Below are 18,879 nucleotides of genomic sequence, written 5' to 3'. Positions count from 1 at the left end.
ACTTAAGTAGCAGAGTGAAGAATAACACACAAGTCTCCCACCTTAGCAAGTATCAACTAACCAACAGCAGACTCCAAAATTATCTGTAAATGATACTATCACAAAGTAATTTGCTAAATAAATCTATACATGAGTTTAATAAATTTGAACCATTACTAAGTACAAATGCATGTGGGTACCTATCTATTTCCCTATACAGATTAAAAGTTTCTCTCCCTCAACCATGTCAAGCAGTGGGCTCTCATTGTCCTTGACGTATATTGTGACAGTGCAGCATCCTACAGGGCCAAATCCTATGAGAACTGCTATTTTGTAAGCTTATAAATAACAATTCTTTCTAAGATAATTCATAAATACATCAGCAATTCCACTTAAGTATGCTATGTACTTAATCATGGGAAAGCTGGTTGGTAACACAATCAACCTTTGGTCAAACAAGGGTGAAGTTTTATCAAGTTTTCTCCATAGGAGACAAAATAGGAGAACTTTCCAGAACACTATCATAATGCTTGATGTCTTTTTCATGTTTCAAAAGTTTTTCTTCAGGAAGACTTCCTCCAAACTCATTGGTGTACTCCTGGTGCAGATTGTTGTATCTGGGAGGGAGGATAGGAAGGGAAAATACTAAAATAATAATTCTTTCTGGGATTAGCTTCACCCATTATTTATTAGGTAATATTTTGCTTCTACAAATACAGTGCCTTCTGAATCCTGGACTTCTAAGCAGCAAAAAAAAAAATAGGATAGTGATATGCATTTTCCTGGAAACTTTCAGAACTTCAGGATAAGAAGTGCCAAATGGGATGCAGGTGTTAATAAAAGCTGTACTGTGTCATCTTAAATTTTAAAAAAGAAACATGCTTTTTTTGGTCTCAGAGTAATTTTTTTCTAATTCAGTTTCAAAGCCTGATTTCCCTCCACCCCTAAATTGGTGTTTATCTGAGTAGTCCTCACCCCTTTTTCTACACCCTGGGAGAAATTAATATTCAGCACCAAGTAAAACAATTACAATTGACCACAAAACCATATTTCATGTAGGTTTTTGTTGTCTTATTGAAAACTGAGGTACCGTGATTTTGAAGTAAAATATCAATTTGAAATAAAATATAAAAAAAAATTGTGTGTTTTTTAGGAAGACTGGAGGCCAACAGATTTCCCCTTATATGTTAATTTCCCAAAAATATGTTAATTTGTAGCCAAATTATCTGTTTGGCCACTTTCTGACAATTAAAACTTTTTAGTTTCCGGCAGTAAACGTCAGAAATGAAAATTTCATTTTACAGAAGAATAAAATCCGATTTTATAAAAGAAAGGCAAATAACATGCAGAAGAAACATTTCTAATAATGAATCAGGTCACATTTAAAAGAAGAGAATCAGGTACTAGCCACCAGAAAAGCTGGACACTATGCCTTAGGTTACATTGAAATAATTGACAAGGTACTATGGTAATCTTTAGTGCTGCGAAGTCAGTGCTATGTATAATAGAAAAAGCAGTATTTTCCTCAAGATTTCTAGAAGTACAGAGCCCTTGGAAATTTCCTGTTATTGTCATTATCCAATCACAATTTCATCAATGTTTCTGAAGCATTTCCTTAGAACTGCATAGAACCTCCTTGTTCTTGACTAGGACTATTAGTTATAACACTGACAACAGAAAGTTAACTGTGATTAATTGCTCTAGGATACAGGAGCAGACCAACTTCTGAATCACCTTGGATGTAAAAGAGGATTGCAGTTTTGAGTTCCTTGCATTTTGCAGGCATTAAAGCTAGTCTTTATGGGTGTCAGAAAACTGCTTCCTGTGTGGGGGCTAATAAAGCAATTCCATTGTCACCAGCAGAAAGTTGCTCTTTATATTATTGCCCAGCAGAGTATCAGAAAACATTTCAGGGTTATTCTGTTGAAATAACTGCATACAGCATTAACCAGTGGTGGTCTGTTTTTTCTTGCAAACCCTTCAGCTACTCTCCTATACTTAAATAAAAGCTTGTTGAGACAACAGCAACATTTTCTACACATCGGTACAAAACCAAGTGCAGTGGAGGTCACTTCCATGACTAAGATATCTTGGTGCCGTGGTCTAAACTCCTTCCCAACATATTCACGTCCTTCAGTGAAGGATAGGATGTGCTTCTTTCTTCAAGGCTTTTTTATATTAATAAGAGTCTGTAAATTTTGAAGGCTAAATGCATCAGTCATTTGTTGTTTTTTTCCTTAATCTTATCACATAACTTTTACTGTGAAATTTCTCTCCTCAAGGCAGACAGAAAATACTGAAGTTTGAACCCTGAACTATGACACATGGTCTATAACTACCAATTCTTTATTATAAACCAGCTCACAGGCTCTGTAAGAATTTCTACCCATGTCTACACATGAAACATCATGCTTTCATGTTCTCACACTTACCTGTGTGCAATGGTCCAGAACCCCAGGGTGTTCACCATCATTAAGGAAGCCAAGAAGAAGAAGAATCTCTCCAATTTACCTTCGTGCAGCAAGTGTGGAAACCAGTTGCCTGGCAAAGCAGACATTTGAAGCAGAATTAGTTTACCTTGCAGGATGAGACATGGCTCATCATGAAAGACATGAAGATAACTTTGTGTAAGACAGAATCACAGCAGGTGCTTGAACCCCTCCTGTAGCTATTTATACAGACTTCATTCTCACAGCATCTTTTTGAGTATACAGTATACTTTGCTCCTGTGTTGCACACAGGCAATAGAGATCTAGAGACACTAAAGAACTTCCCTAACAAATCTGAAGTGTACTGGAAAACCTAACTCTGCACAGCTACTACTGCAATGGTTGTGCCATCTTCCCTCCATATTATCTGTGCAGATAGACAAATTAATATCAAATGTGAAAATTTTAGGAAGAGCTAGAATGTAAGGTGGTCTGTAGAAATTATTCATGTCTCTCATCCTACTAATAGGCTGTTATTAAGAGGAAAAAAACAAACATAAAAAGCATTTGTTCAGTGCCTTGAAAGGTGCTCCATGATCAAGATGCTACCTGCTGTTTTACTTTACATTTCTTTATAGCTGCCTTTAGCTGTGAGTCTGCAACATGTCCTGGTCTTGCACATGGTGCTTATTTGTATGAATCAGACCTTTTTCTACCAAGGCTTTTGGTGATAGTGTCTAGGATGTTTTGGCAGTTTAAACTCCATTCAGCAGAGGACAGTACCACCTATGTAGACCCGTTCTTCCTTGTCTGTATTCTGGCATGCTTCAGTTTGCAATTACATTGCTTTTGATGTTGTCCATTGCAACCAGTGTGCAAACAAGCTCACTTGACAAACAACTATGAAAATCAAGATACTTAAAATGAGAGCCAGCCCCAGTCAGTCTGCATTTGGAGACAATCAGTGCCTGAAGTACCATAATCAACTACAGCAAAAACACCAAACCAAGGTGAAAAAGAACTTACAGCAGATACAGAAAATCTACAGTGTCATAATTAACTTTTGCATTGTTTAAGAATACAGGACACTTCCTGTCTTTGAAGAAGAAAGAGAGACTGTCTTGATTAATACAAAGAAATATGTAATAGGAGCATGAAACAGCTGGTGCAGAGAATGTGATGTCCACACCGTGCACAGCTCAAGGCTGTTAGTATCAGACCTGTTCCACACTCCTAATCTGAACTAAAACACCAGAATCAATGTGCCCAAAGTTGCCTTTATTTGCTCCCTCAAAGAGTGGTATCAAATCCTACACATCTAAATAAGAGTGGCTATTCACCACTTGAATGAACTAAAAGCAAGAGGACAGATACCAGACTTCTTTGCCATAGCTGTGCTGTACAAACCTGAGAGCCAGAACAGATCTTTCAGCCACTAATGCCATCATTAGCCATGCAATGACATTTTTAGCTCATCAAAATTCTCTAATTAGAGAGAAAGTGCAGCTCCACAGCCCAGGAAAGCCAGCAGTCAAAGGATTACAACCCACCCCCTCACATATATACATATATATATATTTACATTTTTATTTTTCCTCCACATCTTAGAGTTGTAAATACTTTTATTTTCAAAGATGTTACCTTCAGCTCTCCTGGGATTAACAGAGAAGAACTGCCATCAGTGCAGCAGTTTTCCCTAACTCCTTCACAGTTTGCTCCATACCTCTCTACCTGCCACAGAGCCCCACCTCACCTCTGCCCGCATGGCTTCTTTTGTAGCATTATCTCAGAGCAAGTTTTAAAACGTATCATTTAACATTGCCAGTTGACTGAGCTCCTAGGTGCTATAACTTCGTTTTAGTAGCTTATAAACTTTTACTGTCATAATTCACAATCAGGTAGTTTTTCATTTCACATCCCCCGGGGGCTGATAGAAATCACAGAGAGAGAGCACGTGTATCTGATGAAAGAGAAAGCAGGCACGGGGCTCAGTGCTACAGTTTGTCAAAGCCGAGTTCACACTGTCTGCTAGGTTATTTACATCAGTTAGGCTAACTATATGAGCAGCAGGAGCTTCCTAATGGAATGCTGTTTACAATGGAACCTGAACAGAAAATATGTACTGAAATACAGTGCTGAGTGATAAAAAAAAAAAAAAAAAAGAGGAATTTAGCAGCTTCCAAGAGAAAGGAGTAAAACGGACCTTTGAAATTGTCTTAATGCTAGGAAAGGCCACCATACTGAAGTGTCGAAAGTGGGAATGGTTGGTCTTAGCCAGGTGGACAGGTAGCTTAACAAGCAGGTTCTGTCTCTACCACCAGTCTCCTCCACGGCCTCAGTCAAAGATTATTGCTCTGTTCCCTTTCTGCTTCTTTTAGTAATTGTCACTGTTTAAACAGTGAGGCCACAATAATAACAAAAGCCTTGGGAAAATCCTGTAATATAAATGAGCAGCAGCATAGGCAGGGCCAAAATTAGATGGGGCATAGTAAGATTTCAGCTCAAATAGAACATGCTCTCTTTTATCTAGTTTTCTGCTCTATACAAAGCAAAGGTAGGAGCACAACTTTCTTTTCCTTTCAACGAGGGGCAAGAAGGTTTGTCAGGGGTGCCTTTCTCTACAGAGAATCATAGAATCATTTTGATTGGAAAAGGCATTTAGGATCATCAAGTCCAACTGTTAACCTAGCATACTGCCAATTCCACCACTAAACCGTGAGCACCACATCTACACATCTTTTAAATACCTCTAAGGATGGTAACTCCACCACTTCTTTGGGCAACCTGTTCCAGTCCCTGAAAACCCTTTCGGTGAAGAAGTTTCTTCTAATATCTAATCTAAACTTCCTCTGGTGCAACTTGAGGTCATTTCCTCTTGTCCTATTGTTTGTTACTTAGGAAGAGATAAACACCCACCTCACTACAACTTCCTTTCACATAGTTTTAGAGAGTGATAACGTCTCTACAGGGTAGCAGCAGTCCTAGAAATACCCAGATGCTATCCTACTGCCTACACATTTTTCTCAGTGGTTACAGCAAAGATTAATGCAACCATTTCCTATTTTCAGCCAAAAATATTTATAACTTTCTTCCCTTCTTTTTAAATAGAAATTGGTTGTCCATGAAAGAGGGGATAAATCTGGACTACATTTACTTCTACTTAAACTCACTGCACAGAGAATCCTCTGCTGGCAGGAAGCCTTGGGAGAACAGCCGTTAGTGTTAAAACATCAAGCATGTCTTTCAGGCAGAAAAACTCCCTTTAGATGCTTTCACCCCTTACTCAACTAGTACACTCCAGAAGCCCTCTGCAGTGTCCAGCACTTTCCATTGATTTGGCTTAGGGTTCGTACTTTCAGTATTTTACTCTTATCCATGAACATCAGGAACTTATTTGGCCAGTTCGTTTGGTTTTGCTGGAGTAAGATGCCCTGGGCACTACTGTGTTTGAAGAGTCCAGCACTTTCTCATTCTTGAATCAGCATGCAATATGCTAACAATTCACTTTTTCCCAAAAGACACTGCCTTTGGGTACTGTGAATCCTTTACTTTTCTATGGAGATTGCCAGCAGAAGTGCCAATTACAAGGTTGGTTTGGCACATAGATAATTGCTCACCGGGAATTAACTTTCTACAACAAGCTACTGATTTCCATTTTTATTCCAACAATGGAAACACTTTGTCACCACAGAGAAACAGAAGTTCCCTTTTGCTGTGTATATTTTAAAGACCCTTTTCTTATTGTTAGAGGTGAATTGGTTATGCATTTCATGGCAAATTTAGAACAAATTAGAATATTAAGTTTAGGCAAGTTTAGCTCTTCAAGCCTGTTATACCATACATCATTGAAATAAAGTGCCTGGTGAACTTTCAGTGACATTTTTGCAGTCCTACCAATTTTATATCAAAAATACTCAGGCAGTACAAAAAGGAGGAATATTATACAACATCAAGAGAAAACATCTGGTCTTATTAAGACAGGCAGAAAAGCAAGTGAAGCAGGGAATAGAACATGGACAAAGCCATTTGCCTGTGCTGTTTCTGGTAGACGACTGACAGTGACAAACTGCTGGGAATACTAGCAGTGAAAGAGGACATGGAAAGGGCTGTAAGCCAGACTTAGCCATATACTAGCATGCACAAGGTATCTGTTCCTGTGATAGCACTCTTGGAGCTCTCAAGGGGTTCACAACAAAGCCCAAAGTTGCATGGGAAGGCATTCAGTTTGTGTACTGAATAACATTATCCTATCTTAGTACTGTGAAAAGCAAAACAGTCACATGTCAGTAGTTAGTCTATTCTGCATGAGTCTGGCATTTTTATAGATGTCCTGCAACCTAGACTATGATTATAGAAAAACAGAATTAATATCTTAGAAAAGGCTTCTGTAATTTCATTAAGTTAGTGGGTATATATTTAGTGTTTAATCACATCCAAATTAAAGTCTCAGTCTGCTTCTAATCCTTATTAGCTAAGTAGGCACCAGTGGACACCACCATCTGGACTGCAAGAAATATCCTTTAGCTTTATCATCTTTGGTATTTACAATCACACATGGCTCCAAACTGGAAAAAAAAAAAAAAAAGAAAAAAAAAAAAAGAAACCCATACAAAACCCCTGGTTGCCTAAATACAAGCAGGAAAACTGCGTCTGGGGCAGTTTCCTTTCTCTGACCTTTTTTTTTTTCCTTTCTTTTTTACATATTTACATTAATATTTTTAGAGAAATGTATTCTGAAATGATTGGCATAGGAGGACAGGTTTTGTCTTGCATCTTCTTCCGTTAAGGTGTTAGGAGAAGTAAGAGATCCAAAAGAAAGCAGTTTCCCAGCTTGTACTGAAAATATCACTGTCACCCATCATCTGTTTGCACTCGTCAGATTTTTAAAAGTCTTATTTTAACATATTCACACCATCCTCCATACATGCGTTAAAAATGATTAATGCAGCTTTGACTGATATCTGATCAACTTTGCCAATAAAAACCCAAATAAAATTCTAAACTAGTGACATGAAATAGGACATAAAAATGTTTAAATTTTGTCAACACCCTCTGTGCTTCAGTACTTCAAAATAAACCATGAACCATCTACTGCACTGTATCCTGAATTATTTTGTGGCAAACATGGTCTCATTGCTCAGAGATGGGAGAACCAGAAATAGTCTTGGCTCAGGTTTTAGTGAAACAAGGATCATGGGACAAGACAAAAGCAGCCATAGCCCAAGAGTGACACACTAAGCCTTGTTAAACTATACAAAACCATTCCATAAATACAATAATCTTTCAGCAAAAGAGGAAGAACTTTGGTTTTGCAATGTAAATAAATTAGAGCTTTTTAGAAAAAAAAAAAAAGACTGTTCGTTTGCATTATCTTCAGTTCCATGTCTCCATACTGAATATTGTACAAGCTCTTAAATGGAGCTGAAAAAAATACCAAATGTGAGTAATGACAGCTTAATTTGTGTCACTTGAACACACTTTGACCTAAGAGAGAAAATTTTATTATCCGAAGTGCTGTTATCTTTAGAAGATTCAATAGATAACAGATAAATTTTATAAATTAAAAAAAATATTATTTTGCTGACCTTAAGCTTTAATCTGAAGCACAGAAAACACTGTAAGAAGGACAGTGGAAGAATGTGGAAAAAAATGCAGCTGGAACATGGTAATTTTGTATATAACATTTCCTATCAAACTTGGAGAAAAAAAAAACCAAGGCTAAATACCTCTTTGGTTTTGCTATAACCTATACCCAGCCCCAGAAGTGTGATCCCAAGCATACTTTGATTTATGAGTCAGCAGGACAAGAGTCTAGCTGGGATGAGAAGAGGAACACTAAGTCTTCAATCTGAAGTGTTATAGAACAAATTTAAACACAGGAATATCTCTATTATTTACAAGCTGTGAATTGCATGATTTGTGGTAGCTTGGAATGATTGATTTCATTCAAGCAGGGAACATGGGGCAGAGACACCCAGTGAGATTCCACTTATTTTTTTTTTAAATAATGTGAGAGTCCAATAACATGTTGTTTACATACTAACAGGGAAAGTAACCCCTAATGCTTCTAACTAGAGCAACAAATCAAACTTCAAATATTTTTCACTGTATTTTCTCTGAAGCTTTTCAAGTTTTGCAGAAGACTCCCTCTATTTAGGGGCTTTTTTCAGTCCCATTACAGCACCTTAATCTGAACACAGACTGTTGCTGAATGCCTTGGAAATAATGAGTGACTCTTGCTCTGCATAACAGTGCTGCCAATTCCATACACAGGAATGGCAGGTCTGGCAACATAAGTAGAGGCATAAGCTACACTATTATTTTCAAAGCTAAGTAGGGAAGTTTGCCACCCAACTTCATAAAAATGAGGAGTATTTTAGCCAGAAAACCTTTGCAGTTTTTTCTAAAAAAATCCTGAGTTAGAACATGGCAACTACAGTCTGTGGAGAATTTGGAGAGTTTAGGCTTTTTGTTCCTAGCTAGGATAAGAGATTGAAGGCTGTGATAAAACTGTATTTCTGGCAAGAAATGAACAATTCATTTTTTAATCAGTTCAATGTTTTTATACAGACTTAAAGAAAAAAATCACCTTGATATAGACAAAAATATACTGCATTGCAAATCAAGTGCAAAGCTTTATCTCTTCTTCTATTGCTCCATAAGATAATATTCTATAAAGGAATAAATTGCATATATAGTGGCATAGCATAGTCAAAATGTTGTGATGATGACATCATGCTTAATTATTTTATAAATATTTAATTATACACAAAGTTGACTTAAATGCCATTTTTACTAAAACAAAATATTTCAACCTTATCAAAATAAATAATTTCCATACTTTAGGGGAGAGGGGAAGGAAACAGTCAGAAACAGTCTTCTTGAAGTCTTAGTTTCATTACCCAAGGGAAAAAAAAATATCAAAAAAATCTATTACAGTGTCAGAAATTCAGGGAGCCCTGCATTTCATCCTGGATGCCTTGGTATTTAAGAATTCTTTGCATGATTCATTTGGGTAAGCATTCCTGTTTTTTACCTAACTTCAGGTGATGCTTTTATACCTAGTAGAAACATTTCAATTGAGTTGTTAGCTTAAAAACAATACTGCATGTCAAAGAACCATTTGTTCAGATATTGCAAGTCAGAATGAAAACTTCTTGTCATACTTTAAAAAAAAAAACAACAACCCAGCCAGTTCCTCTTGTTTTTTAGTCACATGGTTCCTCATGTAGGAATACACAAAATCCCCAAAGAACACAATAACCAAAACAAAACCATGAGCAGGTTACAAAATCCTGCAGCTAATTGCAACTGTGTCATGTATTAGGGCCAGCAGTTATGCTGCAAGAGAGTAGTTTGCTATAACTCAGTAACAACAAAGTTTATCAGTGGACTAAAAGTACTGCTGCAGCAAGGGGAACTATTTCAGATATGTGAACAAAGGGATACCTGTTCTCCAGTTGAATAACTCAAGTTCTTTATTTTTTAAATTTACTTATGAAATAAGTCTTTTATGTATTGAACAAAGATTCATCAGCAAAGAAAAACAGGACTAAAAAACACTTGGCCTATCTTGAAAGTCAGCAACCCAGTAAAATCACCAGTTCAGAAATAACACTAAATACTACTCAACAGCTGAATCCAGAATAACTCCTTTTGAAAGACTAAGTTCTCTGGGGATTGCAGTATTCAACTGCAAAAAGGATAAAACCACAAAGATTCTGTCACAGAATCTGGTTTGTTCCAGTGGTTGGGCAAGGGGAGAGGTGTAAAGAAGGCAAGGGAAAAATAGTGGATCTAGGGGAACAAATTCTCTAAACAGCTTTGAAACACTCAACCCTACCTCCTTTCCCCTGCAACACTGTAGAAAAGAAGGAAAGGCATGTTCTTCATTCTTTGAAGCACTAATCTTGCTCTTGTGGCCAGAGGCTTCCACATAAGTGTGGCTAACATGAATATACTTCATGAACATAAAAAGGTGCTTCCTAGTCAATTTATTTTCTTGTCTTTCAGAAGAGAAGTATAGAGATTGGAGGTGAGGGCTTCCTGCAAGATGCCATCCTCTAATTACTCTACCTATCAAAACTAAGATGACTCATTAAAATTGGATGAATACAGCTGGAAGGCTATTTCCTATCTTAATTCCATCTTAATTGTAAGAGCAAATCAATAAAGCTTTGGCATCCCCTTTAATTCTGCTGCCTAATTCTCCAAGTCAATAGTATTAGAAAACTGCTCAGGAACACCAGTCATAAGCATATTCTTACCTTGAGTGCCTGCGTGGGTTGTCTGCACAAAGAAAGCTCCCATAAAGCATCCAGCTCCATTAAAAAGAGTTAAAAAATGCATGGAAATCCCTCTAATTCTTTCTGGCACAAGTTGGAATGAAAGTAAGGAACCTAAGAAAGGAAGCAGATACAGTTACAGGTTTTAAAAAAATAATTATTTTAATATATATAAGATTGATAAGACAGGAAATCTGAAATAGGAAGAATTTTCATATTTTACACAGAGAATGTGTCTTGCTGCAGAAGGGTGATCAGACATTTCAGCATGTACGTTACTAACAAAGGATTGTTTAAACTCTTTAAATGAATCTCCATAACAAACCATCCCATATACAACTATCAACGTTTCACAACTACATACAGATCTCTCATTCATTTGCTTTCACCTTTTAAAACCTCAGGCACAGACAAGAGAAACACCACCACAGTCATGAAGCATGAAAACAGGAGATGTGATATGCAACTGCAGGACAGCAGGACTTTCCATGCCAGAGCCAATGCAGCACAGCCACTAGTAAATACTTCCAAAATCCAGAGCTCTACCTTAAGTTTGACAGTTACCTTACTGTAACTTCAGGCTGGACATTGCTCCCCTTCTCCAGAGAGCAACCCCCCCCCCCTAGAGGTACAGGCTAATTTTTAAGACATTCTTCTTTTTCTTGCCAGAAGCAGCAAAAGCTTTGGTGGCAAGGGGAAGCTGTATCATGCTGTTATAGCATGGATGACTAAGTAATCCCACCAGTTGTAATTTGACTAAATTAAGCTACACTAACAGTAAGTATTTATGATAGTTGTTCTTTTTGAGTAAGTTTCCCTGATTATCAGAACATCTTGTTTCCTAATTTCACACCTTAAGCGCTCATTCACACTTGGTCTCCAACCCCCAGTGTCTCCCAACCTGCTTTATTAGTTGAGTTTGAATGACCTCCAGCTTGAGAAACTTGTCAGCAGAGGGTCCTATTTGGATGATGAGTTGCCTGAAGCATCTCTAAATACAAATGAAACTGCAATGACCATGTTCCATCCTTTTTTAATTTCAATGTCCAAATGAAAGCTTTGGAAACATATTAAAGAAAAAAAAAATAAATACCATGGGCAGCATTTTTTCCTCATTCACAATAGGAACCAAAAGCCTGAGGGCAAGAGAAAACAGGTGAGCCCAGGACACCATCTGCAGAGGCAACAGCACAGTCTGAAACATTGTACAGTGAGCGTCCTAGCTAACTTGAATCACTAAGAGCCTAAGAAGTTTTTGGTTATTCCCCCTTCCAAAAGCAGGGGTGCAAAACATGCATCTTGGCCAACTCAGCTTGGGTAATTGCAACTTACTTCCTTACATTACCCCTTCTGTTTCAATTTCTAACTCCATTCCTATCCTCTCCCATGGTGCTGCTGTCAACTATTAACCAGCTGTTGCATCTCACCCTGGAGACTATCATGTTTCATCAGTGGGTGAAGTAATCCCCAATATATCCTTTCACTAACAAAGCTGTTTGTTACAAGCCTTCCCATTCCTAAATGCTTTGAGACATGTTCATGGGCAGATTATGTTCTTGCAGCACTGCAGCAAACACTACATATCTGTAGGGCAAAGCAGCTACAGTGCACCAGACCTCTTGGACACTGGCAGTGCAACACAGCTGCTCTGGCCAGCAGGCTGGCTTCCCATCACCAGCAACTGTGTGCACTGCAGAGGCAAATGCCTGTTAATATTGTCTCATAGGATGGAGTTATTTTGTTTTTTGAGGATTTTTTTGTGGCAGTAGTATTTGTTGGGATTTTGGGTTTGAGTTTCACTTGTTGGTTGGTTTTGTTGGTTGATTTTGTTGTGGGTTTTTTATTGGTTTGTTCTTTTTCTTTTTCTTTTTTCCCCTTTTCAAATCACAGGGCTTTAAGAGAGTAATTTCTTACTTTAAACCAAGATTGGATTGCAAATTTGAGCTGTCAGACACCTGTGAGATCTTACATTCCAATATTGTTGAGAAGAGCAATTATTTTATCATTACTTTTTTTTTTTTTTAAAGACTACCTCAGTGCTAGGGAAACATTAAATGCTAATATTATCTATTCTAAAAGATGTTAATTTCACCTGAAGCAGATACTTTTATAAAACTTCTATCAACAAGACAGTGAAATATATCATATAAACACAACCGTAAGTATCAGGGCTCAATTGTAGATAAAGAATTTTACACGCAAAATCGACCTCCTCTAACTGAGCACTTTAGAAATGAGATCTCTTTTCCCTCTGATTACAAGTGTGAACATTTCTGTCTTCAATTTGGATCATGTACTTTCAGGTCAAGTAATTTATTATGATAATTGAATTTGACCTTCTGCATAACAAAGGCAGTAAAATGTCAGGAAAGGTGAAACAACTATTTAAGTATCTAGGCTGTCATTATCATCCATGGAGATCAATGAAATGGCTCCTGAACAGCAATTCAGTTCAAACTGAAGTAGAAACCTAGAGTGTGTTTCTAGTTCAGCAGCCGGAATACAGATGCCCAGTGCTGCCTGAAACGCTCTAGTGCACCTTAACAACCTGCACAGGACTGTTTGATAAGGTGCAGGACCTACGAGGAAAACATGCACTTCTCCTGCAGCTGCTGGAGGCTACACAGGTAAAGAGCTTCCTCTCCTCATGTGCATAGCTTAGATACTCCATCATAAATGGTGCCAGACACCTACATGTAGGCAGGTGAGGAGTGCCTCCCCACTGACTACCGTAGTAACCTACTGTTTTAGGTATCTACTTTTAGTTTTCTAGATGCAAGTCTCAATTTCAGACTTAGTCCCATTTTGCTGAGTTCTTGCATTCCACCTGTAAATGCAGCTCTTAGCAAGATGCTTAAACTTTATTTAAATGGGGAAGACAACTTTTCTTCCTGAGACATTCTAATGATATACCTTTCAAAATGATTGAGAAAAAAAAGAGAAAAGAAAAAAAAAAACACAAGATGGAACTTGATTTCTTTGTCAATTCAAGTCTCATGTCAATTTCCAGTCATTGGACTTCTGTTGTGTACCAGCTTGCTAGATTAAAAAGCCTTATTCTATCAGCAATACTCTTCTCATGCTTTCGCATTAGAAGAATGCAAACAAACTACTTCCTAACTCTGTTTTTGTTAAGCAAAACAGAAAAGGTCACTGTTTTCAGTTACACTCAGCCTGTAACCTAGAAACCCCATTACCTGCCTAGAAACCTGTCTCAGTTAAGTACTTGAGAGCTATCAGATGAAGAGGCATTATGAAAGTGCTAACTATTAAAAACTAGGGAAAATTACCTTTTTAGTGACAGACCATGATCCACATATCTTAGTAGTCTTAAAGGGTAAGAATAAAACTGAGATACTGAAGTTACTCCTCTTAAATAAAAATCTGATTATTTTTGAGGTCGCACTGGAAAAATAGACACTCAACCTGTGGAATTAAATGCCTGCAGAGATCAGCTAATGGATTACTTTACCTGTGTCTCTTTAAATGAATGTTGATGAGGTTTTTTCATAATGCTAACATTTTTTTTAGCTCTGAAAGGTAAAACAATGGTAAGCACTCTGCATGTTCCTCAGAAGAAAAGAAACTTCAGGAATGTCAGTGTAGATACGAAAAGGTAAATTAAGGCAGGGAGAGAAGGTTCAGCCTCACAAGCAGGAGTGTGTCTACATAATTTATGATGGCAAGTATGAGCTAAGCTCTATGTGGGCTTTGTGAAACAGGAGTGTTTAGCTCTGGCTCCTTGCCACAAGCTAAGGCATGATGCTCTGTGCAGGAATGTTTACATGACTCCCCACTGGAGCACAAACAAAAATCTTGCATCTGGTTACAATATTCTCCAGGTTACCTTGTCAATGAATCCTGTTATCCACCTGCATATGCTCTGCGTCAGAGAAAAATTTGCAATAATTCTATTAGCTGGGTCCACGAACAAAAGATGTTAAGCTCAATTTCTTAACCTTGGCTGTAACCTAAAAAGGGCTCACAGACTGTAACTGCGGCTCAGCTTTCATGTGCCTATTTCTTCTGTCTCTAGAAGGTCATTACAGAAGAGCTGAGGTCAGAAAGGACCTCAGGAGCTCATCTGGTCCAGCCCCCACCTGAAGCAGATTCAGCTTCAAGGCCAGTCACACATCCAAGCAGAGACCCACTTCTCTGATCACCCCCTTGCTGAATTGTGGATTATGCACCCCAGGGACCTGACAGGACTGTGTTACTTTCCAGTTAATCTGAAACAATGTCACTGCTCACTCTGAGTTACAGCCAACAAGACAAATTATGCTACTCTGAAGCAGGTAAAGCACAGATCTGCTCATTAAGGCTGTGGAATAAAGCCAGAGACAAAATATCACATGAATGTAATTATTTTTAGGAAGCTGATATAATTCTTGACAAATCAGGACACTCTTTCTTTCAGCTATTAGATTTTACTCACAAGAGGGAGTTACCAAGGCTTCAGCCACTCCAAGTAGGATGTACTGAGGAGCTAAGTGGAAGCAAGGCATGGAGGAGACCAGGAGAACCTCCTCAGAAAGCTTCTGCTCCACCTGAGGGAAATGCTTTCGGTGTATTTCAGAGAAGCCAGCAACCACCACGGAAAGTGCAGCAGATAATTGACCTACAACTGGGTAAAGAACACAGACAGTATTCACCAAGCTTGTAGTTACAGCAGTACTACATATTTAAATGGAACAGTCCCAGGAGATGCAAAAAGAAACACCCCCTCCCCACAATTTATCTTCTCTGTCCACAAAAATGGACAAAAAAATACTTGCTACACCACAAGCCTAACTCTAAATATCCCAGCAAAGGGACATCAGCTTAACACATAAAGAATTTATAGATGAAGAAAAAATGAGAGAGGGAAAACATTTCTGAAGAGTGAAGTCACAAAAAAAAAAGAACTATTTTTTTTTTTTAAGACTGGAGGAGGTAAGAATGGAGTAGAGAAAGATAAGGTGGCAGCCCTTCAAGTTATCATAAGAGAGTAGGTGGGAATAAAGACTACCAAGTGGGGGCAATTCTCTTCTTTAAGTCGCAATAAGATCCTGAAATACACACATACATGATATGCTTTCCTGATTTGCTTTCTATATAAAAAGTAGCATAGGCTGTTGAAGTGCTGCATTTCTACGGCTGCAGGCCATCATAGATGGGAAAGAAAGATGACCACTGCAGATCACACCTCAAGAGATGAAGCAGTCCTACGTTTTCCCCTTTCCCTCCATTACAGAGTTCTCTTGAACTACTTTTTAAAGTTTGTTGAATGGTGCATTTTTGGATCTGTTTTTGGATCAGATGAGCTGCATTACTGGAAGAGATAATAGTCTGCTTTTTAAGTGTTTACATGGAAGCCACTGGACTACAGTTACTTCCTGCCCTCTTCAGATAACCTGAAGAAGTATCACAGCATAATCCATAATACGCTGGGTCCATAATACAGTTCAATAAGTTACTGCATATGCAACATGTATAACCTTCTTACCACCTGCTTCAGAGGTAAGGCACAAGTACTACATGAGCTCACAGGGCAGGAAGAAAATGATGTTTAGCCTCATGATGCATGAAAGAAATTTCCAATAAACTCAGATGTATTTTAAATACCATAGACTTCACCACACATTCCATAGAAGATACTATTTAAATGTACTATTTTATATTTGTTGATGTTGACAATATGAAATGATTGCAGCCTCTCAGAAAGAAAATCACAAGTAATGCAGAGTTTTCAAGTAAGTCTCCTGAACTTGAAACATTTATACATTTGCTGTTTTGAGGTGTAATTGATTTTGACTCAGTTTGTGATTCCTGAGCTATTCTAAGCTATACAGTAGGCACAGGTGTGAGAATTTGATTTCTTTTGACAGCTTTGGCTCAAGTAACAGAACGGTGTTTTTCCACTCATCTTACAAAGCCTCGTCTCACTTTAGGAATGAGAATCATTACACTTATTAGATTTATTGTCAACAGTGAAATGCTTTGAAATTGTAGTGACACGAGTGTTGGTCTCTTCTCCCAAGTAACAAGCAATGGGACAAGAGGAAGCAGCCTCATATTGTGCCAGGGAAGGTTTAGATTGCATATTAAGAAAAAATTCTTCACTGAAAGCGTTGTCAAGCATTGAAACAGGCTGCCCAGGGAACTGGTGGTGTCACCATCCCTGGAGGTATTTAAAATGTGTAGATGTGGTGCTTAGATACATGGTTTGGTGGTGAACTTTGTAATGTTAAGTTAACCATTGGACTTGATGATCTTAAAGGTCTTTTCCAACCAAAACAATTCTATCATTCAATATTACAACATATATAATTTTGTCTCGTTGGATGACCAGACAGAAGACGCAGAAAGTTCAGATAGCTAAGTAGCTTTAGCCTTGCTATGTTTTTGCGTGCATCCATGTTTCTTCTTTCAGCAGCAAACTCTCACATCCTTCCACCAGCAGTTTTCCTGCAATTTTCACTTTAAATATCCCCCACCTGCTTAACATGAGGCCTGGAAGCTGTTTTGTTTTTAAGACCTTTCTAGTGCTTAATATGAACACCAATGAACTATTGCTTGAAAATTAATTATGGAAGGGAATGTAGCAGCATTTTCTGGCCAATGCTGCTTACCAAGGCCAGGTATAAAGCCCTCAAGGAGCTTCTTGTAATATAATAAAGCAAGAGTTCTCCTAGTGAAAAATGACATTAGTACTAAAGAAACCTCAAGTAGTTCAATATTACTACACAGTGCTATATTTTAAGCATTTTCCTTATTGAAAGCCAAAAACATTTCAGAAAAAGTAACCTCTGAATGCCCAAAAATTGTAACATTTCTTTTAAGACTTTATGTGGCAGAGAAAGAAGCAGAACCTTGGAGACCTAGGTTTCCTCCTCCCTCTTCTCCCTTTAGTCCTCTTTAAAACAAGCAGTTCGGAATGACCACCTGGGCTTTGCTTTTACAGGAGAACAGGCTGCTTTAGGAGCACTTGGGGCTGATTCTAGAACAAATTTGTTTATATTATCCAGAGACTAGGGATGTTTTGGACCTTTGTGATTACCTAATTTCATATCCTGAGTAAAGAAGACCAAAAATCTTTCCCAAAACTAATACTTTTCAAACTAGAATATCTTTTAGAGAGAAATGGTCATCATCAACTCCTAAATTAGCTTGACATTGGACTGGACACTTGCTTTTCTATACTATACAGAGAGCTATTCCCCACCTTACTCTTGGATAGAGTAAATCCAGGACTTAAGACATTTCAGTACAATCAGGCTTCAGAGAATAAAAGAGCAAGAACTTCTGTGGCTCAGGTACTTCAGCTATAGCCTCTTGCCTGTAGCTGATAGACAAATACTCAGCAGACACATGCTTTCAGTTCTCAGCTCAATCTTCTGTACCATTGACCAGGTCAAGTAGCATAAAATATTATAAACCAAACAAAAAAACCCAAACAACTATGAAACTGAAAACACTCCAAGTTTACCAAATATTCATGTTTTTAATAAAGAGGTCCAGTTACTCAGTATACGTGGGACATAAAAATCACTAAGATTTTAACATCTTTAGAGCACACCTAATTTACAAAGAAAACCAACAACTATAAAGAAAGTAACAGATTACAGTTTTCATGTAGATCCTTATCACAGAACAATCAGGTAATTCACTTCAGCATTGTCTACATGGTTTGTCCTTGAAATCTGTTATTCTTAACCTACTGAAAATTTCCAGAAAACTACTTAAATTTTTTCCTTTTACAAGACTTGAATGAAAATATAGTTATAGGCTGGCTTAGCACCAACGGTCTATTTATGCTTTCAATTTTGTTCCTGAAAATAATTGTGAACCTAATTAACTGTTGGCAAATATATTGGCACTTAGAGGTCTGCCATACTTGCAGGTGCAGTCTTATGCTTGGATAGCTAAAGCCATTGCCTGCACTCACAGGTATTTTTATGCCTCAGGTAGTTTATCACCCCTAACAGGAGGCTATTTTAATAAATGAAGTTAGTAAGAATAAACTACTGCATATATTCTACTGCTGCTCAACATAACAGGATAGAACATTAATACTAACTTGAAATTTCCATGGTTTTAAGGAGAATTATTATCTGAATGTGCTTTTTGTGTTTTAATGCAGATGTTATTTTAAAAACTACGGTAATTGCAACCTGCTGTGTTATATGCATCTGGTTTGTATAAAA

At 37.7% G+C, this 18,879-nt stretch overlaps 1 protein-coding gene across 1 annotated transcript in view; it reads right to left on the bottom strand.

Moving 5' to 3' along the window:
* Positions 1 to 200: 200 nt before the first annotated feature.
* Positions 201 to 18,879, bottom strand: part of SLC15A5 (solute carrier family 15 member 5) — a 35,139-nt gene continuing 16,460 nt past the window's right edge. The window contains exons 6-9 of the mRNA XM_051630080.1: positions 15,129 to 15,317; positions 10,676 to 10,807; positions 2,412 to 2,520; positions 201 to 596 (exon numbers count right to left, since the gene is read on the bottom strand). Coding sequence (XP_051486040.1) covers positions 452 to 596; positions 2,412 to 2,520; positions 10,676 to 10,807; positions 15,129 to 15,317 — 575 coding nt within the window. The 3' untranslated portion in view covers positions 201 to 451. The remainder of the gene's footprint in view (positions 597 to 2,411; positions 2,521 to 10,675; positions 10,808 to 15,128; positions 15,318 to 18,879) is intronic.

Source organism: Apus apus, chromosome 1 (genome assembly GCF_020740795.1).
Source record: "Apus apus isolate bApuApu2 chromosome 1, bApuApu2.pri.cur, whole genome shotgun sequence".
In the NCBI taxonomy this organism is placed as follows: domain Eukaryota; kingdom Metazoa; phylum Chordata; class Aves; order Apodiformes; family Apodidae; genus Apus; species Apus apus.
This window is presented reverse-complemented; position numbering and strand designations above follow the sequence as displayed.